This window comes from Hippopotamus amphibius, chromosome 12 (assembly GCF_030028045.1).
Source record: "Hippopotamus amphibius kiboko isolate mHipAmp2 chromosome 12, mHipAmp2.hap2, whole genome shotgun sequence".
Lineage (NCBI taxonomy): Eukaryota > Metazoa > Chordata > Mammalia > Artiodactyla > Hippopotamidae > Hippopotamus > Hippopotamus amphibius.
This window is the reverse complement of record NC_080197.1, coordinates 76108540-76123647: the sequence shown is the minus strand read 5'-3', so window position 1 is coordinate 76123647 and position 15108 is coordinate 76108540. Positions and strand designations below refer to the sequence as shown.

General features: G+C 48.4%; 1 protein-coding gene across 8 annotated transcripts in view; it reads right to left on the bottom strand.

Moving 5' to 3' along the window:
- Nucleotides 1-15108, bottom strand: part of ANO2 (anoctamin 2) — a 357498-nt gene that overhangs the window by 273396 nt on the left and 68994 nt on the right. For 6 of the 8 annotated variants that reach the window (XM_057702096.1, XM_057702095.1, XM_057702097.1 and 3 more), the window contains one exon: nucleotides 3726-3824. The exons of the other annotated variants lie outside the window; for them this stretch is intronic. In XM_057702096.1, the coding sequence (XP_057558079.1) occupies nucleotides 3726-3824 (99 nt within the window). The remainder of the gene's footprint in view (nucleotides 1-3725; nucleotides 3825-15108) is intronic. 8 annotated transcript variants of the gene reach the window in all.

The following is a 15108-nucleotide window of genomic DNA, read 5'->3' as shown; positions in this document are numbered from 1 at the left end:
TAGCCCTGCACAGACTGCCCTGTCTCGTCCTCACTGCATGCTCCTTTCTCACCCCTGGAACTGGGTTTAACCCCCCACCCCCATCCCTACTCCTACCCCTAGAATTGGCATCCCACCCAGCATACCAAGTTATATTCCCCTCTCGTGGTTATGACACCTCCTGGGAGGTCAACTGTAAGCCGCTGCATTCTGTGAATACAAAGGAGATCTGGGGCCCTGTGGCTGAACCCGCAGAAGGATGCCAGAACGGTCCACCTGTGTGGAGTCTGGGGCCTAGACACTGTGGGGAAAAGTTCTTTCTGTTACATCCGATGCTCATCGGGGCCACCACCTGGCTTTGCTCTCCCAGACTCCCTGGACCAGCATCCTCCCAGACAGAATCTGTGCTGTGCTAACAGGCTGCTACCTGACACAGCATTTAATCAGTGCTGGGATGTCTGGGTGTGGGTATTCTTCCTGTCGTGCCCTTGGCTGTAAACTCTGAGGGCTCAGATCGTTTCTGAGCCCTTCAGGGTCTCTCCACAGACCCCTTCCACCGGGAGCTCCATCAGTGTTGGCTGCCTGTTCTGTCAGGAGGGAAGGTGACTGGGGAATTAGGAATTGAGAGTACGTGTAAAAATGTTTGGGAAGACAGACACAATAATGAACTCTTGTGTTTCCATAGCACTGGTTAAGCACTGGGTCCATACAACAACCTTCTAAGAAAAACAGGGCAGGTGTCACTATGCCCACATCACAGACGAGGAAACTGAGGCTCTGGAAGATGAAGTGACATCCCCAAATCACACAGCAAGTGAGTGCAGAACCAAGGCCAGAAGCCTGGTCTTCCAAGGACTCGTCTGATGCAGTGTTTACCACCCTGTGCCTCCAAAATAAAAAAGGAGGAGGGCAGGAAACAACCTAAGGGTCCACCTAAGGGTGAATGGATAAGGAAGACTACACACACACACACACACACACACACACACACACACAAAGATACATATAAGATATTATGTAACAATATCTTATATATGAGATATAGCTTATATATAATATATACAATATATAATATAATATATAATTATAATAGTATAATATATAATAAGATATGTCTTATACATCTTATTATATAAGGTATATATACATATCTAAAAAGAAAGGATAATTATATAACATGACAGAGATGCTAGTTATTGCTACAGTAGCAATCATATTACAATCCATAAGTGTATCCAATTAACATGTTGTACACCTTAAATTTACACAAGATTATACATCAAATATATTTAAATTACAAAAAAAGAAATGCAAAAAAGAAAAAGAAGGAAGGCAACTCAGAGGTGGCTGCATCATAATACCTCTTTGTCCTACTCATCTTATCTGCATATTCGAGTGCAGGTACTTCCTAAACAATGGATGGTAACTTCCAATAGGTTTAGTGGACAGGGGCACATAAGCTCTGAGGGCAGATGTGTCATATAAGGAGAACTATGTTCGCACAGGTATGAGCTTGCAGAAGGACACGCAGAGACCAGAGGGACCAGCACTACTTGGGGGCTGAGACCGGGAATGAGGAGAAGGAGGAGGTGATAGAGAGGGAGGTGCGGACAGGTGCTCCAAGAACAGAGAGGGAGGCTAGGAGGCGGCATCAGGAGAGAGGTGAAAGGGAGAGGGAAGAAGGGATGGAAGAGCATGAGGGCAAGGAAGGATGGAAGGCCAGCGCAGAAGAAAGACAAAGAGGGGAGAGAAGAAGGATGCACATTTCTCCTAGGTCTCTGCGTTTCCCACTAAAAGGATTGTCCTGGGGAGAGAAGCAATATCAAAGGCATTAAAGTTTGCTCACCTTCTGTCCAAGGATCAGCCAGCAGAGATAAAAACAAAGGAAGCAAGATACAAATCGAAGAGATGGAGAACGTTAGCTATACCGATAAGCCAGAGAAAGGAGAAGAAGTATACATATTGAAGTCAGAAGGAAGACAGGAAAAAGAGAAGAAGAAGGTTGGTTAAGTGAGGACACCCCCAGAGGGAAGCAGACGCCACCATCCACGGCTGACTTGGGTCGTGTGGCCAGCAGACAGGGAGAGCATCGGTGCAGGAGAGGTGTCCGCACCTGAGGACAGCGGGATTGGGAGTGAGGGGTCGAAAACCAGGAGACAGAGAACAGAGCAGTGCAATTGAAGGGGAAAAGGTCACCGCATGGTCCTTGTGAAACCAAGACACTTGGGGGTGCAACCCCAACACATGTACCTTTTACTGACAAGATGTCTGTAGCTAATATTCATGCCGTGTTTGTTTACTGTTCAATAGTCATTTGTCCTCCTGCCACCGATGTATTATCCACCTTAATAAGTCTATAAGAACAGAACCTCAGACTTCATCCTTCTTGAGTAAGGGACGCATGATACAGCGTCACACATGACGGTATCTGATGAGTGATTTTTGGTGGAGACAGTAGATCTGTTGGTACTGAAGATCGTGTACATGTAGCCAACGACGCTAATCCAAATGTTTTGCTGACCCTAACCATGCTACTGATGGTGGAGATGGTGATGAGAAGGCGGGTGATAAGAGCAGCGGTGCGGAAGGCAGCAAGTGTGCGGTTCTGTTAACGAGGGGAGGGTGGACGTTATGGTAACGGCAGAATGATGCCATTCTGCAAAGCTAGACCATCACCTGTGAAATAAAACTACTGATGTGTGTGTGTGTGTGTGTGTGTATGTGTGTGTGTGTGTGTGTGGCAGAGAGACAGAGACAGACAGACAGAGAGAGAGCGTTCACCCATAGACCATTTACACTTAAACTCGAGCATCACCTGCCCCAAGGCCCTTTCTAGAGACACCTCAAGTGGTCAAAGTCAAGAGCCACCTCTTTCTCCTAACACACCTAGTGAAAAACAGAAGAGTGAGTCTGTGGGCACGCTTCCTTTCTCTTTGGAGGTGTTTGCTGAATTTTCTTATGCAAGCAAACTGTCACCCAGGAAGTCCCTGGGGAAATTTTTAAATTATACAGACTATAATGGCTGAAAGGGACCTCAAAAATCATCTGAACTGTGTGGCTCTCAACCCAGATGTGCATCAAAACCTCCTGGGGATTTTGTTTTCACAATACTGATGCCGGAGCCTCATTCCATAGCAGCCAACTATTAAATCACAGTTCCAGGTGGGCCCAGGCATGAACACTGTGGACACATTCCCCAGGTGACTTTGATCAACCTGCATGAGAAAGAACCCTCTATTTTACAGAAACCCACCAGCACACCACACTAATGCCAGAGTCACAACCAGAAGAGGTGTCTTCACGGCAAGCCTGGTGTTGTTCTCCCCGCGTGCTGCACGCTCAGTCGGCAAGGCTTGCTAGTCTGCTCTCATTGCTACACTCGCTCTAAAGAAATGCCTGGCCATGCTGGGAGGGAGGGAGAAGCGGGCTATAATGGAGAAATCAAGAAGCTGGATCAAAAAAAAATTAAAAAATTTAAAAAAAAGGAAGCTGCACCAGGGTGACGGTCAGCTTCTCATGGAGCACGTCCCAGCGCTGCCCAGAGGTGACACGGTCTCCCAAGCCCAGCCCTTCCCCCACACCTCTTCCCCGTCTCACCCACATCACTGTCCCAAACTTAGGGCCCCCGAGGAGGCAAGTGTGATTCAATTCCACAAAACCCACATCCCACCCAGCCCTGTTCCTGACGCTATTCACATCCATCCAGCCCTTGGGAGGCCCCAAACCCAGAAGAAACACGCTCATACTTTCTTGGTGGGAACTTTGATCTTCAAGAATTCCGCCTCTCGGGCCAGCACCTGCCACGGGGCGTGGATCCGGACAAAGACAGAGCCCTGGCTTTTACTCTGTAAGGGACAAGGAAGAAGAAGAAGAAACACTTAGGAGGACATAGCTTAAATTCCTGGCTCCCCAAATCTCCCAAATGAGAAGCCCTGGCCTGCTATTTCTTCAGTTTCTGGTTTTTGTTCTCTTTGCACTTCACCGGGGGCTAGTCCCCTCCCACCAAGACCCTATTCACCACTTCTGGTCCAGAAACGCTCTCTTCCAAAGTGGGGAAGAGTTCCCAAAGTGTGGTCCCTGGAGGTCTGGTGGCTTCAGAGGAAAAGGGGAGTTAAAACAACTGTGTTCAGAGATTTGAAATGTAAGCAACTACAATTTTCACGGAAACCCCGTTAACCCTTTTCTTTTTCACTGAAGTATAGTTGATTCTACAAATTTTATACTGTTAGTTTCATAGGTACAGCACAGTGATTCAGTATTTACGCAGATTCCATTCCATCACAGGTCATTACAAGATAATGGGTAGAATTCCCTGTGCTGTTTGGTATATTCTCATCATCTATTTTATATATAGTAGTTACAGCAGATAGTCGGTTTACCTCTGATGGATTCGGGGAGCAATCTGGAACCTGTCTCCGTACAAATATTTTCATTGTTAAGATTATACTTTTTGTTCTATTATTTTGCTGTGTCCTAGCCCAAATCACAAAAATGGATCATCTAAGCCTAAAAGTAATGACATAAATAATAATGTAAATGGTACAACTCAACAGAACAGCATAAACATCAACCATGGGCAGGACTCCGTGTGAATATAGCTATGAACCGAGGTTCCAGGACAAGTTATCCTGTGAGTGCACTGGTTTCACCCCAAAATGGAAAGTCAGGGAAGGAAACACAGCGATGAGTATCTGAAACTTAGGTTTTACTTACAGCAATTCATTTGGCCCCAGGCACAGTGTCTGCTATAAAAACTGCTCAGATTACAACATGAAGCCATCAGTTTCTTCTCACCTTCAAAGAAAACCTCAAATGTTTTTCAGAACAAGCACACAAAGGAAGAAAAATAAAATGCACTTTCTGACATTAATTCATTTTGTCACCGAATGAAAAAAGACCAAAACAAGCAGGAAAAATGGGCAAAAGCCCCCATATTGGTGTGAAGCTTCTAAAGCTACCTGCAAAATCTATTACAAACACTGTGTTCACAAAGAAAGCAGAACAAGCCAATAGCAAAATTCCTCACCCCGTGACTGCTGGGAATCACAGAAACCCGGGCACCGCTGGCCCGCGGGCCACTGACAATTAGGACAAAGCTGCTGAGGGCAGAGAGGGAACCGGGTCCTAGCGACTGTGCGCTGCAGAGAGACGTGCTCGTCTTGCTGCATTCCCCCCACCCCAGACCACGCTACAGGGGAAAGATGGGTTTGCTGGCTTCCTGCGCATCTCATGAAGCAGGATGCACGGAGGCCAAGACCAAGAAGGCGCCCACCCTGCGTGAAGTCAAAGTGATGCTGCTCACAGAAAAGCAGTGACAACCCTCTCCAAAAACACCTGCGAAGGCCAGCTGGTGTTCGCCTACACGCCCTCGGTCTCGGTTCAGCATTGAAGATGCCAGTGGAGGCGTCTGCGCACATCACCCCGTGTGCCGGGCAGAGAACCAGGTAGCAGGGAGAAGACTGCTTTCCCCACCAACGTGCACTATGACGGGGTTCACTCGGGTTTCTGAGAGGATGAATAAGACAAAAAGATATTTTATGCAAGGGGAGACCATCTAAGTCTGAATGGCACTCCACGATCCCTTCAATAAGTCAGACATCCAGAAGCTACCCACACTTTGGGGATGAAAGCTGCTAATTTCTAAGGGAGAAGAATGAAGAAGAAACCAGGAGTAAGCTTGCAGGAAGGTTGAAATGTGGTCTGAAAGTCTTGGAAGGTCTAGAGTTGACAAATACCTGAAAATAACACATATCACTGCAACGCATCTTCTCTGAGTGTGAATCGTGGGCCCAGACGGAGAAGGGAGGTTGTGTGCTTTGGCTTGTAGAATATTTACAGGGTACGAACACTCTCTTACTGTTTGGAAATCAAGGCAGGGAAAATTCAAATAATTTGCCCAAAGTCACAAAGACAGTATGATTTAAAAAAAAAAAAAAAAAGGTATTCGAATCCAGGCAGTCCATGCTCTGTCTGGTGGTTTTCTCCCCTCACGAGAGACAGACAGGACATTTATCGCGCATAGTTAAAAACCACATTCAAGGGCCGCAACAGAACATAAAGACGTGCCTTTTAGACTAAAACTGAACCTAAGGATGGGAGGAATCCAAGAGGCAGTCCTAAGACAAAACACTGAGCCTTCGAGCTCCCAAGTGGACACAGTTCTGACAAAACCCTGGAAGTGGCTTTCAGTGAGAAATCGCCCCAATTTCTCTGTCCATCTGTGGCCACAGTACCAGGACTACTAGACAGAGTCATCAATCACTTGCTGCCACTTCTAATGGTAATTTTAGCTTTTCTAATTTAGTGAAAAGAAAGAAGGAGAAAAGAAAACATCTGTGAAGCTGACCTGCAGCCCCAGCTCTCCATTGTGGCCCCAGAAATGATGTTTTCGGTGAAAGACAGCAGACAGTACCATCCCTCTCACTAAGATGAAATCGTGACTATTATTGATTTTAAAATATTTGGTTTCATCTTTGTTTTTAAATTGTGATGAGCCCCTTTTTTTAACTCTATCTGGAAGTGATGCCTCAAATGTGTACCAAATGTCCATTAAGTAGCTGCAGATGTTTAAGAAAGGGGCGGGAGAGCCAGGGTCCAATCCTGTGGCCTTGGTGGCAGGCTGCTAGCTGTCCCCTGACAGCCATTCTCCCTTTCTTTTTTAACTAAGTACATGGCCTTCCAGAATGAAGACTGCATCCCCCTTGAAGTTGGGTAACCACAGCACTAATGCCTGGCCTATGTGGTACAGGTGAAGGGGTGAAGCAGCTCGTGACAGCCCCCAACAAAGATGCAAGTGGATGATTTCTGCCCCTTCATCCCTTCCCTACCCCTGGATCTATGACCTGAAACATGGATACAAGTGTCTTAGACCTCAAGGTCAAAGTCAAGGCCAGAAACAGCAAAGTATCAAGAGAGAAGTTGGGTCCTGACAGCCCAGCCACCCTGGGCTGTCTCTGGGATTTTTATGTGAAAGGTAAGACTCCACCTTGTTAAGCCCCTACGATTTTAGAGGCTCTATCAATTGCAGCCCAACCATGTATTAAAGTGATGCAAAATTGTTCCCCAACATGGGGGCATTCGTTCCCTCCAGCAAAGCATGCTGCTTCTCCACTCTGCTCAAATGGAACTTGTTTCAAGGGAAAATAAAAGCTGGAATGCACTTGTGCTGGTGCTAACATCTAGTCATCATGTTTCTTTCATGCTGTGCGACATCGTTACCTTCTCATAAAAAGAACAACACCAAGCTGATGTGAAATATTAACTGGTGTGACTGGCTATGTCTCCCCGGAAAAAAAAAAAAAAAAAAAGGAATACTATACTTGAAAATCCCTCAGCAGAACCATCACCAAATGCAGAAGCTCTTTTTACTAACCCAGGAATCAAAAATTGGAAGTTAACATAGATTGAGATAAATAAATAAATAAAAAATAAATTTCCTGTTCTCCAGGCCCAATTGCCTTTCATTCTACCCTGGATTTGGATTCCTTTAGGCGTAGGAGGGGAGCAGAAAGAGCTGGGGATTCAGATTCAAATAGATTGGGATTTGGATTCTGGATTTTACAGCTGTAGGACATTGGGCAAGTCACTTAACCAAAGGAACCTTGGTTTCTTCATCTGAATAAGGAGGACGAGAACCGCCGCAGGGCTGGTATGAGGATTAGAGATACAGGATGTGAGTTTCCTGCTGTGATGCCTGAACTCAGACTGTTCAATGACGTCAGCCACTGCAACGATGGGGATTCGCTCTGCTCAACTAAGATGACAGCCTCTTGACTGCAGGGAAGTATCTGACACTTTGTGTCCCCCATGCATCCGGCAGAGGCTGGACACAGAGTAGGTCCTCATAGAATTCCTGCAATTGATAGAAAAGACGTGGGGAAAACCGTTCCTGTTAGATTAAAATCCTGGTTTGTTTACTGCTTTGAAGTTTTTATCTATAGGAGTTTCAAAATGTCCTGTGGACCTAAAGGAATTCACAGGTTCCAAGTATTATTCACCTCCAGACTTTAAGGACATGGTCAGAAAGCATTACTTTCTGAAACCAACACAAACTTTAACATGAAGTATAAGAGATTAGGCATCGGAGCATATACTCCATCCTTAAAAGAGATTTCATAAATAAGTATCAGGGTGACCAGAGGGGCTCCCAAATCTCTGAGGCAACTAAAATTTTAAGTTCATGTAAAATGAGCTGAAACATATAATTTGGTTCTTGTCATCAGAGAAAGGAGAACCAGCGCACAAAGGTTTCTTGAAGAAAGCGCAAACCCCTCCACCTTGGGGATGCAACTATCCCAGGGGTAAGAAATGTGAAAAACATGATGGGGCAAGGACATCTCTCCAGCTCAACTGAAATGTCTCACAAAACTATGCCGCTCCTTTCACAGCGATTCCATTTTTCATAAAACCCTACAAATTCTGTCTCTTCAGTTCCTGGGTATCAGGACGAAGCACCCAAGAAGAGGCTGTCAGTGCTCCCATCCGAGGAAAGGGACCGTCCTCAGCCATCCCCTGACCCTCGGCTCCTTCGGTCTCTTTCAAGGTGTGTTGTCAGCTGGTTTCCTTCACCACGAAGTAAACCAACAGAAACCTGAGTTCACAAGAGGCAAAGTCAGGTCCCCACCTTGAACCTGTGCCCTAATTCATCGGCCGTTCTCTCCCTTCCTCCCTTCTTCTCTAAAGTTGACCCAACAGCAGACCTGATTGCAGTCATGATCTCTAGGACACAGCCCCTCCCCCCTCCTCCCTGGACCCCAGCCACACAGCCCTTCTCACTGGTTTCCAACAGGTCCAGCCAGCTTCCCACTTCAGAACCTCCTCAGAACAGCCTTTCTTGAGCCTTGGGTTACACGTGGTCCCCCTCCTACCTGTACACCCCTACGCCCCTCCTTCCTAGCACGGACCACTCCCGCAGTCATTGTCTTACGCCTGGCTTCCGAGCCAGACCTAAGCTCCATGCGGGCAAAGACTGCATCTGTCCTACTGATTGCTTTGTCCTCAGCAGCCACCAGGGCACCCGGGATAGGGTAAAGCCTCCGTAAGTATGTCTTACAACTTCCATACACAAACACACTTCACTGGTTCCATTTGGATCCCATGATCAACTTCCAAAAATTGGCCACCATGGCCCAGAAAGTAATCGGTAGCCTGTAGCCAACATAATTTAAATCTAGTTCCGTTTCGAGAGAATAACTCAACTACCCATAAGTGTCATTTCTGAATCTTTGTCTTGTGCCAACGACTAAAGTTGTTCAAGTTTCCAACCTTATCAGGAGCCCCATAAAGACCTCGCAGGAGGGCGTCTCTGTTCCTCTTGGTAGCCGCAGGTTCTCACTGCATTTTCAGGTCACAGTTCCCATCCCTAGAGGTCTACTGCTTCAGCATGAGCCTGTCCTGGCACTCACAAAACACGGCCTGAACTGAACTGTAGCTGGAGGTACCCAGAACCTCTCTGCCTTATAGGTTTGTAAGGGTGCTGCAGCCTTAAGGAGAAGAACTGGGGATGCTGTGAAGAATAGAGGACACTTCAAATGTAGAAGTCTTGGGTCTCTTTACTTGCCAAGCATCAGACTTCTATGTACCATTCAACACCCCCGTGCTGACGGTTCAAAGCAGGGCCAGCTGATGGCCACGGTGCATTTCAGAAGATGAACTGATTTGGCCAAAGGACTCCGGAGCTGGAGAGCCCTCCAGCGATGCTTCACATCTTTCTCAAGCAGCAAATGAAGACCTGGAGCTCAGGAAGCTGAGTGGCTGGGTTATGGACACACAGCTAGCCAGTAGCAGAACCAGGAATGGAATCCAGGTCTCCCGACATAGGGTCCATCCATGGTGTCTATGACAGCATCACATGTCCCTGGGGGCTCCCAGGGCAGTCCTGTGCCCCCACACAAGAGATTAGGTAGATGGGGGACAGGGGACTTGGGGTGGGGGTAACCGTGCCCCCAGCGACCTCTCTCTAGAGCTCCAGCCACTGCTCAAAGCCCTTGTTAGGGACCAGAGGCTCACTCCTGGTGAGATTATCCGTGTTGTTTATGTCTCGTTGTTGTTTTCCAAAGATGTGGCTTCACAGGACCACGTCCTCCCTCTAGAGAGACCAGAGTGAATGGGAGGCAGTCCCGGCCAAACACTGGAATCCGATACTCCACAAGCCTCCTTCCCCGCAAGCCCGGCCAAGCCACCCCGACGCTGACCCTGGACGCCTGCGTGTGCTCTGGGCCGGCCCTGCCGTGAGAACACCGGCTGCAGTACATCGCAGCCCACAGCGGGGCTGCCAGGGGTGGGGCGGGGGAGGGAGGGTGAGCTTGGAGACAGTGGAGAGGGACAAAGGGGGCAGACGCCTCCCAGATGTCACCAACCTGGGTCACTTCAGATGTGCGAGGACCAAGGGCATGCGGTCCCACGGAAAGGGTGAGGCGAGCCCCCGGGGCTCCCACGTTCTCGGATCACTGAGGTTGACATCCAAGCAGCTGGAGGACTTACACCAGGCGGTACTGAGATTGTGGCCAGGACAACCATCAGCACAGTCTAAGAAGGAGTGTGGGGTGTAGCCCTGGGCACAGGAAATAAGAGGGTTCTCACGACAGCCCCATGGAGGAACACCCTGGTCTACCTTTGTCATCGTTAAGACCAAAGTCTTAACTTCCTTCAGGAACTTCCAACCATGGCCCAGGAGCAGGCTCTGCCCGAGTCTCCTAGAGACACAGTGGCTTGGAATTAAACAAACACAGGGAAGAATGTCCTGACCGGAGGAGGAAAGGTGAAAACCTGCTTTCCAGAGAGGTCCCAGATAACTCTCCTCTCCAGCCCTCTCCTCCCCAGGCCAAGGGAAAGATGGCTGAGTGATCAGCAAAGACGGAGGGCAGGACCAAATGCCCACTGAACCCTGTCCCTGGGACCCCCCCAGAATACCAGCAGCAAGTCTCCTCTTATAGAAAAGGCTTCTCCTCCCCAAGCAAAGATTGGGGACAACCTGTGGACAGTCCTGTGGAGATGGAAACTCAGCCACTCTCGCCATAATTTTGTCAAAGGAAGCAGCCATCACTGAAAGTTCCTGGAAGGGGGGTCAGCCTTCTGTGCTGGGGGGACCCCTTGGATCAGCTACCAAAATGGACAGGTGCCCAGAAGAGATGCCCCCTCGACCTGATAGCATAGTCTTCAATCCGTGCATCACACATCACTGCACTCCACACAGGAGCCATGCTGGAAACCTCTGCTCAAGCCCAGGTGAAGATGAACTGGGGAGCGGGGAGCCCAGCAAAAATTAAAGACTCAGACCCTCTTATACAGCAAGGACCAAGAGAGCCAGCTCCCCACTTAATCCCTGAGCTGCAGGGGCCCCCAGGGCAGCCCAGCACCCTGGAAGGACGGGGACCACATGGGGAGTCAGCAACCGACTGGGATTAAGTGTTCCCTGGGCTTCTTTCCACTTCAAAAGCCCACAGAAGAAGGGGGAACTCTTCACCATCGTCATGGGACAGATTGGTCATGGGAAGGCCATGGGTATTAGGGTCTGAAGACCGACTGGGTCTTGGGCCCCAGCTCTGTCCCTTCCCAGCTGCACCATTTTTGGCGAGTCACCAAAGCTCTGGAAACTCAGAGGCAATGTTTTTGTTTTTGTTTTCTTCTGTTAAAGTTGAGAACTATGGGTTTTTTAAATTTATTTATTTATTTATGGCTTCATTGGGTCTTCATTGCTATGCACAGGCTTTCTCTAGTTACAGCGAGCGGTGCCCAGGCTTCTCACTGCGGTGGCTTCTCTCATTGAGGGGCATGGGCTCTAGAGCACGTAGGCTTCAGTAGCTGCAGCACGCAGGCTCAGTAGTTGTGGCTTGTGGGCTCTAGAGCGCAGGCTCAGTAGTTGTAGTGCATGGGCTTAGTTCCTCCTCGGCATGTGGGATCTTCCTGGACCAGGGAGCGGAGCTGTGTCCCCTGCATTGGCAGGCGGATTCTTAACAACTGCACCACCAGGGAAGTCCTTAAAAGGATTTTTTTAAGAGTAAGTTCAGGGGAAGCCACTGTCAAACCTCTGCCCTGAGATTCAAAGTGCAGGGCATCCTGCTGCCCCTTGGGCCACAAAGCACATGCCCTTGACCTCCACGGGGATACTACCATGGTTCTTGGATCCCACTTCAGGGACATCATAGCTGAGCCCACCATGGCAATAGTTTCTGGCTTCCCTGAACACCCCCAAATGAAGTTGAGGATAAAGGAGAATGTTTCCCTTGGGAATTTAGAATGCGGGAAGTAACAGGCAGAACAGAATGCAGGAGCCATAGACCCAATTTCTACCAAAGACAAGGATAAAAAATCCATAGGCCCTGAAGATGTTGGCAGAAAAGACAGGGCCTCTCCCAAAACCAGGCTCCAAGCACACATAGAGGGGAAAAGGTCATAGATAAACCGAAGAAAGACCAGAGGAAAATGCTGCCCTTTCGTATTCGTCACAACAGAACTATTTTGGACAGCTGACATCCTGCAAGTGGAATCAGATGCTGCAGACACCAGCTCTCAGCAATCCCTCGCCCCACCAGGACACTGCAATCACATCAAGGCCCAGAGAAATGGAAGGCAGCTGCAGAGCAGAGGCAGGGGGTCCCCTAGCTGGATGGTTGATGGAGACCTAGACCAAGGATCACTGACAGGTCCTGGCTGGTCTGGGACAGTACCAGGTTATGTCTTCCGCCTCAGCATGAGCACAAATGTTCCAGACTGGATGATAAATCATAAAGTCACCCTATGGATCAGCAAAGAGCACCACCAAATTCAAGAGCCATCAACCCTTTGGGCAGGAATGCCCAGCATCTCCTTCTGGACTTGCATTCCTTTGGACCACATGATAAACGTCCCACTCAGAGAAAATCATTTCCGGGCATTTAAAAGCCCATCACGTTACCTCTCAAAGTACCCATCTCTTCGTATTCCTCCTAACTCAAAACTTCTGTGACTTTTTTGATTTAGATACTTGTCTTCCCTCCTCAAGACACTTCTATAAAACCTTCATGCCATCAGTCATTAATTCCCTTCCGACAGATGCGCCCTTGTCTTGTCTGGGCAATGACTCACCCACTCCCTAAGGAATATCTTCACTGTTTCCTACGATTCAATCATCCCACCGTATTTCAATTCGACAAGTATTTATTGGGCAACAACCATGTGACTAGCAATGTGCAAAGAGTTAAGGGCACACAGAAGAAATATAAGCCAGCCTATGGCTTCCAGTTTCTTTGGAAACCAGACAAATGATACCTAGCACACAAGACAGATGAATAACATCACCACTGGGTGATTAATGTCCAAGTGGACAGGGCGACTAATCAATGCTTGTTTGTTCACTGTCTCCCCTTTCACTCATCAATAATTGCCAGACTTTGCGCCCAGAGAAATACGCCACCCGGATCTCAGCCATATGTTTTCAGTAGAACTGACCCTACCATCGACTCCAGGGATGAGCCTGATTAGCTTGAGCCCATCGGCAAATCCATCCCCCTGGCCACCACAATTGGTTCTGGGACATGTTTGTAATGCAATCGGAACTGATAAGATGTGAGGAAATGTTGGCTAGGGTTTCGGGACAAAGCAGCTTTCTCTCTCTGCCAGAACTCTGGGGAGAAGAGTGGCAGTCGAGGGAAGGTCTGGGTCAGCCAAGGGACCACTGAGTAAGCAGAGGATGGAGTGGACCCTGCAAAAGGTTGAGCAGAAAGACGGAGAAATAGAGGGTCTGTGGGGACATCGTTTGAGCTGCTGGATCAATCCTCACCAGACCTACTTAAACTGGCTTTCTGATTACATGAACTTATAAATTTCCTTTGTTGTTTAAGCCAGTTGAGTTGGGTTTTTCTGTCAATGTGCTCAATGATATAAGAAACCAGTGGAAGAGCTGACTCTGGGCTAGAGGAGCCAGAAAAGATGCCCTGGAGGAAAGGAAACCTGAGCGGTACTTTGAATCTCATGATGGGATTTACATGTGCAAAAGGGTGTGGGTGGCATGAAGAGGAGTGGGATGAGCCTGCCCGAAGCGAAGTGAAGCTCGGGAGCCAAGGGCTGAGATGCTACCTGTGCTGGTCACACCGCCCACGATTTGCTGTTGCCCGTGGACAACAGTGACCTTGATGAGTCAGCCCTGTGCATTCCCCTGGATTCATTATACCTTCAACAGGATAAAGAATAACAGAAGTCCCCCCATCAGGGAACCCTGAGAGAATGTCTTCCCCCTTCTCCTTCTCAACGGAGTTGGGAACACATTCCCATTTTCTAGCGAGACCAAGAAGCACAGCAGACAAGCAGCGACTGTCCATCTGCTCTGGGGTTGGTCTAGGCCGTGGTCAACAGAATAAAGGAGAAGCCTCCCACATGTGGCTGTGACCTCCTCCAGGTCAGAGGAGGCAGGTTTCTTGAAGGTGCAGCTCTGACTCCTCCTTCTAGGGGTCATTAACCCCTCATAACCAAGGTCTTACACAGGGAGACAGGCTTTGAACAAGCACAAGGAAGCTGTAAAATCTTCTACAACCTAGTTACAAGCTCTCTTCAGCCAAAGAACCCTTTCTTCCAACCAAATACTGCATGGGGCTACCCACGTTGACCTTGGGAGGACAGAGCTCCGCCTGCTCACCCCTACTTGGTCCTGAGATGTTCTCTGTGTCTCCGTTATGCAAACCACAGGAGTTGTACCATGCCCTTCAGCAACGGGTGGGAGCTTTCTTGTCACAATGACTGGGGAGCATCACTACCATTTAGTGGATAGAAAGAAGGAGGCCAAACATGCTTGAAGGTACTGGGAAGTCTCACCCAGGGAAAAATGGTCCTCCCTGAAACATACAACGTACCATCAAGAATCACTGCCCTAGGGCTCAGAGAGCGGGCATCGAAACCACCGTGCTGCTCACAGATCATCAGACGACCTGAAAGCCAGAGTTAGTACCTGTCACACCAGTCCTCCTCCCCCCACACCACCCCCACCTCACTGGACTCAGCCTTGAGGGATATTAAGGTAGAGCTTAGAGAATTTGGATTATAAGTAAAGGCTTTTCAATTAACTAAAACCTAGATCCTGGCCTGATACAGATGCACTGTTCAGGGACACTCGGGAAGATACCCATCGACGGTAATGAGAAAAAATAAGAAAGAAGT